This window comes from Nicotiana tabacum, chromosome 1 (genome assembly GCF_000715075.1).
Source record: "Nicotiana tabacum cultivar K326 chromosome 1, ASM71507v2, whole genome shotgun sequence".
In the NCBI taxonomy this organism is placed as follows: Eukaryota; Viridiplantae; Streptophyta; class Magnoliopsida; order Solanales; family Solanaceae; genus Nicotiana; species Nicotiana tabacum.
In genome coordinates this window covers 14,476,810-14,485,838 of record NC_134080.1, presented here as the reverse complement: position 1 = coordinate 14,485,838, position 9,029 = coordinate 14,476,810, and the positions used below count along the sequence as shown (strand labels likewise).

Below are 9,029 nucleotides of genomic sequence, written 5' to 3'. Positions count from 1 at the left end.
TTCCAAAACCTGTTGGGTTTTCTTTTCCACCAGAAAAATGATTCCTTTATTTCCTATTATTTAGGCACAGTAGGGACCACAAAATTTAATTAACAAGGCTTCAATTATGGAATAATCGTGGAAGGTGCTCGCACAGATCAGGTTATTATCAAGCTAGTAACCCAGTTACCAATAATCAACAGCAAGGCCGTTCCTTGGAATTATGAACAAGTGGTAGTGATGTACAAAGGGAAGGAAATCAAAGAATAAGGCTGTGAAGCACATGGTTTAACTCGGCGGCAAAGAAGAATTATTGATGGCATACTTCGGGGAAAGTCTGGTAGGAATAGCCTCAGAGTGGTATATGGACCAAGACATATCTCGATGGCATATATGGGATGATCTCACCAGAGAAGATCGAATGCGGCCGCACTGCCTTGAAGCTCGATTTGTCAGCTTTCTGAATCCTCTAGGAGGGTGGAGTGAATACTTCAACATCTACCCCCAAAGAACCTTATTAGTAAATGTAACAAAAGTTTTTTTTCTTCTCATGTTCATATTTAATTCACAATAAGTATAGCGACAAGACTAGGGATCGACTTAAATATTTTTTTTCTAATTTTTTCCTAAAATTTTAAAACAATAAAATTTCTTTCATAGTATCGATGAATTTAGACGAGAAACATGATAGATTCGAGGATTGGGAGTATAAAATAGGGCAAAATACAAAATTGCCGACTAATTATATTTGCTAGGCGAAAAGTATATAAAATATGTATATTATATTCAAAAAAATATGTATATGTACCAAAAAAACATTTGGTCCGTAATTATTTTCGGGAACTAACTAACTAACTAACTATATATATTGTGAAACATATGTGACATATATACGTGTGTATGTGGCATAGTAATTAGTAGGTAGGGGGTCATGTGTTGCCTAACAAACAGTTAACACATGTTGTTTTGTTTTTCCTTTGTGATGGACCTGCTGGTACACAATTGTTTAATAGCGTAGAAAATAGACTGAACCTGAAAATCAAACACCAGCCAAAGAAATGTGACATTTCAACTTCTTTTTGCATTTTCCTTCTTCATAATTAATATATGTTTGAATATTAAAAATACATTTTTTTGACCTCCCATATACAAGGCTAGCTAATTCTTTTTAGTTGATCTTAAAAATAAGTTAATCATGATATAAATTACCTTTCGCAATTCATTCCTTTCAAGTACAAAAAGAGAACAATGAGATTAACTTTATTTTTTTTCAATTGCCTGAAGTGATTTTTAGAGAGAATTTGAATAATTTAATAGCTAGACGTTTCTTTGGGATAAAGTGAACAATAAAATAAATTATAAAGGTTAAGGGTACAAGATTTTTAAGTGCATTGCTGATTTTACCATACACCAAAAAAGGTATATTGGTGCATTAGACGAGGGATTAATTAATTAATTAATTAATTGTAGTGTGAAAGCAAAATTTCCTTGACATTAAGTGGCCATTTGGACATAAGAATTGTAAAATTCCGGAAAAAATAAAAATAAACAATTCAAGAAAAAATAATATTTGAAAATTAGAGTTGTGTTTGAATATGAATACAATTTGGAGTTGTTTTTGAATTTTTGTGAGTGATTTAAAATAAAAATTTTAAAAAATAATTTTTTGGAGTTTTTAAAATTTTCGAAATTTAACTTCAAGTGAAATTTAAAATTTTCATGGCCAAATACTATAAAGATTTTCCTAGAAAAGTGAATTTTTTTTATGGCCAAACGTGGCCTAAATTTATTAAAGGAGATTATACCAAAGAAACATAAAAATGAAATACTTGTAATTTGTAAAGAGTAGGAAGTTAGAGCAAGAATGTCCACACCAAAAGAATTAAATAAGCTTCTAAAGTTAGGTTCAATTTTATATATCATGCTTAAAGAATACCCAATACTTCTGATATTCTATCACCTAATCCTACCAATAACCTTATCTTAAGCAAGATTAGTGTCAATTTACTATATTTTAAATATTAGCCCTCTTAATCAACCAAAAAAAAACTTAATCTATATACATAAAAAACAAAAAACTCCTCAAAATGTCAGGCCACAGCTGCAGCAAACAGCTTTATCTATAATCTCATTACCATCATCTTTCTCTTCTTGCTTCCCTTTCATAGTAATGATTCCACTCTGATGCTTCTTCTTCCTTTTCTCTTTTTTCCTCTGTATCATTTACTACACTTTTTCCAAGAAAACCAAAAAGCAAACAAATTCTTTTTTTATTTTCTTCTTCTTTCTGTGTATGTGTTAAAATCTGTAGCTCTTCAGAATAGGTGCAGAAAGTTTTGTTGCTTCAGATCCCAATATATATGCCATCTTTTTCTCTCTCTCTATCTCTTGAACCAATAGTAACAAAACTGTCTGCTTTATGATTTTGCTCATATTTTCTTTCATCATATTTCTCTGAAACCAAACAGTCCAAAAGTATACATCATCATATCATATTATCACTGTCTATTATCAAGTACATCAAGATTCTCTTCAGTGGTGGTCCTAAAAACCCCAATATTTCTTTCTTTTTTTGCTTTTTCACACAACCCCTTTGTTTATATGTTGTAAAGAGAGGATCTTTGGTTATTTTAGAAATGCAAGAACAAGGAGTTGGATTAATGGGGTCAAGTAGTGGTGGAGGAATTGGTGGTTTAGGAGCTTTAGGTGATGTTTCAATGGTGATTTCTGAGGATAATCAGAGACAGTTAAAGGGTGAAATTGCTACACATCCTTTATATGAACAGTTACTTTCAGCACATGTAGCTTGTCTTCGTGTAGCTACACCTATTGATCAGTTACCACTTATTGAAGCTCAGTTTTCTCAGTCTCATCATCTTTTGCGTTCTTATGCTTCTCAACATCATTCTCACTCTCTTTCTCCTCATGAAAGACAAGAACTTGACAATTTCTTGGTATGTTTTAATTTCCCCTCTTCAATATCCTTTGTTGCCCATCCTTTCTTTAGCCGAGGATCTATCGGAAACGGTCTTTCTGTCCGTTCAGGATAGAAGTAAGACTACGCACAACCTACCTTCCCAGACCTCACTTATGACATTACACTGGGTTATTATTGTAATATCTTGTGTCGCTGAACCGAGGGTTTTATGGAAATAACCTCTCTATCTCCACAAGATAGGGTAAAGTCTGCGTATACACTACCCTCTCAGACCCATTATGTGGGATTGCACTGTGTTTCTTGTTGTTGTTGAAATATCCTTTGCCAAGAACTTAGTTTATTCAACTTTTGTTAAAGATTTAAGCTTTATTTACCTTTACTGATGATTATGTTTCTTGACGGTGTGTTTGGTGTGTTATTTATTGAACAGGCACAGTATTTGTTAGTTTTATGTTCCTTTAAAGAACAGCTTCAGCAACATGTCAGAGTTCATGCTGTTGAAGCTGTCATGGCCTGCCGTGAAATTGAGCAGAATTTACAACTTCTTACAGGTATGTGAAGTGTTTTTAACTTTTAACCAATATCTTTTAGCTTAACTTCTATAGAATATCACAGTTTATGTAAGAGAAGTTTTACACTATTAAATCATCTATATAGATAATTACAGCTAACTATTAATATTAAATAAGTGGAACAAATTACTTAAAAAACAAAATAAACAACATGTCATCTGGGCGGAGGTAGTGTATTGTTTACGGGTTCGGACGAACCCAATAGCTTTTGCTTAAACCTTGTTTTATATTAAAAAATTTATTAAATATGTATAAATATTTTATTGCGAACCCAGTAACTAAACAACAATAATTTCCCTGGCAAGTTTAGAACTCATATACTTCAAATCCTAGTTCCGTCCATGCGTGTCATAATAGGTTAAATTCTATATATTGTAGATATACATAAGTTAAATCCTACTACATCTCTATGCATATTGCATCTTAACAAAACATGAAAACTTGTGTACGTGAGGAGTTTTGTTTTACCAAAGTACAATGAAGGGAAATATGTGAACCTTATGTGTTGAAGTGCATGGTAATTAATTGAATGAATTTGTCATCGAGGTAAGTGTTTGGTCTAACCTTAGCTTGAGGGATTAGGAGTTAAGTCCTATTTTCTATGTGGTAATTGTTGAGTACTATGTAAAGGATATATATATATATATATATATATATATATATATATATATATATATATATATATATATATATTAGGTGGTGATGTTATTTGGTTGGTGATGGAAGGAACAAATTAGAATAGGCTAACAAACTAACAACTGATGATTGATGAGAGGCTGCATTAGAATATTATTGGATTTTTAGAACCACTTTTCTAGCTTTGTTTGTGACTTGTGATTCACTGCATCGGATTCATCTTGCAAAAAGAAGATATGGAATCTTAATTCTTTTTCCTCCAACATCTCTTCCAATCATGTTTAGAGATTGTGTATATGATATGGTAATTGTACAATCATTAGTATTACCCGCCTAAGGAACTTGTGAATTACTTGCTTGATGATTTTAAGTTATTTGGTAGAACGCTCATTTCCTGACATGAGTTGATACTTTTTATGTTTCATTTTATATATTTTTTTGTCCGTTCTAAAGAGAATCGTTAAGTTTTACATTAGCTGGGAGAACGTGTTATAGTATAGCAGTTATCTCTTTATGAGTTAGTTTTTTGGGATTGAGTCATATGCAAAGTGTGTTTTTTTACATGGTATCATAGTCAAATCCATAGAACCCTTATTATTGTGTTTTCCAATATTGGGATCTCCATGTTATATTATCCATGCCATGTATTGGGCGTGTGGAAGGGTGGGGTCTGGTGAGGTGGGGAGTGTGTTACGTCCCATATTGGTTGAGAAAATGGGTTGAGGTCTTATATAGTTTTAGTCAATTCTCCCCCGTGAACTACCTTTTGGGGTACCCCAAGGTCCATTTCTTCACAAGAATGATATTACCGTTCTATATTTAGAGATCCTTTTTTTTAAAAAAAAAAATCACGTTTTACCCTTAATTAACAACATATATACTCGTCTAGCTGTAAGAATGTTATGATTACAAGTTCTAAGGACACTTCTAATATGTTATAGGTTCATTCTAAGCACCTGGGGAAAGCATAATTAGTATATCATAACAACTGACTTGTGTAATATATAGCTGGTAAATATCTCCAATTTTCTTTTAATCTCCTTTTAGCAAGTCAAGGATTTGCATAAGATAGGATTCAAAGTCCTTGTTTAATAACCAAGAAATTCGCGATGGCTAGTTAGTGCATGAATCACGGTGGATAATGAGTTTGTTTTTCTAGCCTTCTTCACTTAAATGCACACCTTTTGTTCATAACATTATTCGAATACGTGAATGTGCATTTAACTTACACATTATGCATTGCACTCTGACTATTGAACCAAATCATTCGAGACAAGAGTGACAGTCCTTGATCCTTAACCCCATTATGAAATAAGCTTAACCTCGATCTTTTGATTTACCATTCTATATATAAGCAAAAGTAATTAGCTTCCCTTTTTTCCACCCCGTTTTTTCTTTTAATCCGAAAGCATATTGCATATTTATGATGTCTCAGTTTTCTTTTTAAATTTTTATGTTTGTTCTTGATTTAAGGAGCTCAATCAGTTGTATAATATAAGATAAAAATATGAAACATGAAAATATAATATCAGTAGTTTCCAATTCTATATCTTCAACTGCAATAGTTTCCCTATTATGTGGACTGTTCCATACATACATGTAGCAATTAGAATTAGGTGAATAAATCAAAACTGTGCTACAACTGTCGGTTTCATGTGGCAGAAGTATTGGCATGACAGTTGACATATCCTTGCGAATATATGCAAGAAGACACATAGAAGAATACTCAACATCATTATTTTTTCCTAATGCAGTAAAATAATAAAGTGTATTATCATTTTAGTGTTTTCTATTTGTGGTGTCTAGTAGCATTTGTTATTCCCCTAGCTTGGTTATATTAATGCTTTGTTTTTTTATTGTTTATGTTTTTATCTTTAGTATTTCTGGCATGACCTTCTTATTACTGTTCTCCTGTTCTTATCTTATTTTCTTGAGCCATGGGTCTTTCGGAAACAATTTATCTACCTCCGCAAGATAGGCGTAAAGTATGCGTATACTTTATCCTCCCCAGACCTCACAATATGAAATTACACTGAGTATGTTATTGTTGTTGTTTAGTAAAATAATAAAGTGCTTACATAAAAATGTAATACAACTTTGCTTATGTCAAGAACGTTCATATGAATAATTATGACCGTTGCATAGGCTGAAAAAAGTACTCATATCTGATGTTTACATCAATTATATGTAAGTTGTTTTCCCTATTAATAAGTTTTTTCCTTGTCAGCAAATGAAATAACTGTCAAATCTAGACCAACATATAATGTATTGGTGTGAAAATTAAATTTACATGACTAGTACTGCTGCAAAAATAAATGTGGATAACATTACATCTTATCCTTTTTGTCCCTTCATAAGGATATGAAAGGAGGAACTATACACGTATGATTGCCTCTCTGTATATGTGTATAGTTATTTTACTTACATTAATGTCATGTTTACCAATAATTGAAGATAAATTATAATTATTCCACTTAAAAAAGGTAAGCTTTTGTGCATGTAAAAAGGCAATAAATCAATGAGACTAATAGCTACCAAGTATTTTTACTTGTTTAAGAATGTGTTTTAACCAAGTGCAAGAAGTCAGAAACCTACATCCAAGTTTATTTTAATTTTCTGAAATGTATATCCCCATTTTTTTTTTCTACCTCAGGAGCAACACTTGGAGAAGGATCAGGTGCAACAATGTCAGATGATGAGGATGAGCTACAGATGGATTTTTCATTAGATCAATCAGGAGGTGATGCGCATGATTTAATGGGTATGGGATTTGGTCTTCCAACTGAATCTGAAAGGTCCCTTATGGAGAGAGTCAGACAGGAATTAAAGATTGAGCTTAAACAGGTGACCTCCTCAAAATCTATCATTTCCCTAAAAGAATTTCAACTCTTATGATAGTGTAAAATAATTTTTACATTGACAAATCATCTGAAAGATAATTACAGGTAATAACTACTGTCCATAGTAAGTGAGATTAGTAACATGAAAAATAATATGGATTATATGAGATAATTACAGGTAATAACTACTGTCCATAGTAAGTGAGATTAGTAACATGAAAAATAATATGGATTATCTGTTAAAACATAAAGGGTAGGGTGCACTACGTTCACGCAATGCGCGGGATGCGGGAAAGGGCCGGACCACAAGGGTCTTATTGTACACAGACTTACCTTGCATTTCTCTAAAAGTCTGTTTTCACAGCTTGAACCCATGATGTCCTGGTCACATGATAACAATTTTACCAGTTACGCCAGTTGCAACCCCACTTATCAAATGGGCCTGGCCAGTTGTGGACTGACTTTGCCCAGTTGACATGTATACTTTTGCTTTGGTGAAATATATAGGAAGCCAACTAAATACTAGTAGCTCACAAGTCTTAATTTGTATAGCTTTTTGATTTTGATATCATAACTACTGATAAGGGGTGGCAATTCGAGCTCAAACCCGCCCAATCAGCCCAAGATTTGGTTGGTCATTGATCCGTTCATTTGTTGAACTCAACCTATCTTGACCAACCACATCTTAGCCCATTTAAAGTTGGACTGATTTTTAGCCTTAACATTGTTAAAATATCTTAATTTTTTTTTAAATTTGATATGTTATATATGACCATGACAAAATAAAAGTCTTTTTTGGTAATTAAACAATTTATAAGAAAATAATACACATTATTAAAACTCGGTAAAAGTTGGACGAGTTGGGCCATAACTCAAAATTTAGCCCATCTTGACCTAGTCGATATTCTCAGCTCAAATAACTTTTGGACGGGTCAGTCACTCGGCCTATATTGAACCGCCCAAAATTAACTCAACCCGCTCATTTGACACCTTAGCTACCAACTGGTTATTGCAGGGATTTAGATCAAGAATTGAAGATGTGAGGGAAGAGATACTGAGAAAGAGAAGGGCAGGAAAGCTACCAGGTGACACCACTACTGTTTTAAAGAATTGGTGGCAGCAACACTCAAAATGGCCTTATCCAACTGTGAGTCTGTTGCCTAGTAATTTATATCATTTCCTCTGAAATCTGAAAACTTTTATAAGTCCCTTTAAATTTTATCATCATTGTTTATAGTCAAGATTTCTAATATGCAGGAAGATGATAAGGCAAAACTTGTGGAAGAAACAGGGTTACAACTGAAGCAAATAAATAACTGGTTCATCAATCAAAGAAAGCGCAATTGGCATAGCAACTCACAATCTGTGACATCCCTAAAGTCCAAGCGCAAGAGATAGACAAAAACAACAAGGTCCCTTGAAATCAAGAACATATATAAGTGATGGTGATCATATATGAATATCAGAAAATCTTAGAAAAATCAGTAGATTAGGGCGGATTGTAATGTATGGTACTCAGAATGGTATACATATATTGAATGGTAGGAGTAATTCTGTTTTCTGAATACAACTAACATCTTTTGAGCTCTGGAATGACACTGTTTCCTGTAATTCTAATGGTTTAGTGGTTTGTGTTTTTTAAGTAGAAAAATATCATACAAACAGATAAAGAGTATTGAAGCTGATATCATGTTTTCTGAGTAACACACTATTGACAGAAATGAAATTGGAAGAGTTTTATTATCTGCAGAACATATATACATTTTGTGTTTCTTTACTTGTTTATTACTACTTGTTATTCTTGCATTAGGGTAGCTGTCTACAGTACACCTCTTGGGGTGCGATCCTTCTCCTGATCCTGCATGAACGCGAGATACCTTATGCATTGAACTGCCCTTTCTTATTTGTCTACGAAGGTAAAGTTGTAGATTTTAATTAATCAATCAACTTTCAACAATAGAAGAAATTGGGAATTGACGGTTGTGCTCTTTCATTCCTTTAATTTTTACTTTATTCTTATAAATTTTTTATACTAGTGCTATCTCTCTAAATTGCGGACAACTT

General features: G+C 32.8%; 1 protein-coding gene across 1 annotated transcript; it reads left to right on the top strand.

The window, feature by feature from the left end:
- Positions 1 to 2,035: 2,035 nt before the first annotated feature.
- Positions 2,036 to 8,616, top strand: LOC107787343 (homeobox protein HD1). The gene is made up of 5 exons (XM_016608902.2): positions 2,036 to 2,933; positions 3,348 to 3,468; positions 6,779 to 6,969; positions 7,981 to 8,112; positions 8,223 to 8,616. The coding sequence occupies exons 1-5, from the start codon at positions 2,616 to 2,618 to the stop codon at positions 8,361 to 8,363; spliced, it is 903 nt and encodes a 300-aa protein (XP_016464388.1). The 5' UTR covers positions 2,036 to 2,615; the 3' UTR covers positions 8,364 to 8,616.
- Positions 8,617 to 9,029: the final 413 nt, after the last annotated feature.

Bases quoted from the DNA above. Each gene is read 5' to 3' on its own strand.
- LOC107787343 (XM_016608902.2), top strand. From the start codon at position 2,616: ATGCAAGAACAAGGAGTTGGATTAATGGGGTCAAGTAGTGGTGGAGGA. The intron at 2,934-3,347 runs GTATGTTTTAAT...TTTATTGAACAG, and splicing joins AAGAACTTGACAATTTCTTG to GCACAGTATTTGTTAGTTTT. The intron at 6,970-7,980 runs GTGACCTCCTCA...TGGTTATTGCAG, and splicing joins TAAAGATTGAGCTTAAACAG to GGATTTAGATCAAGAATTGA.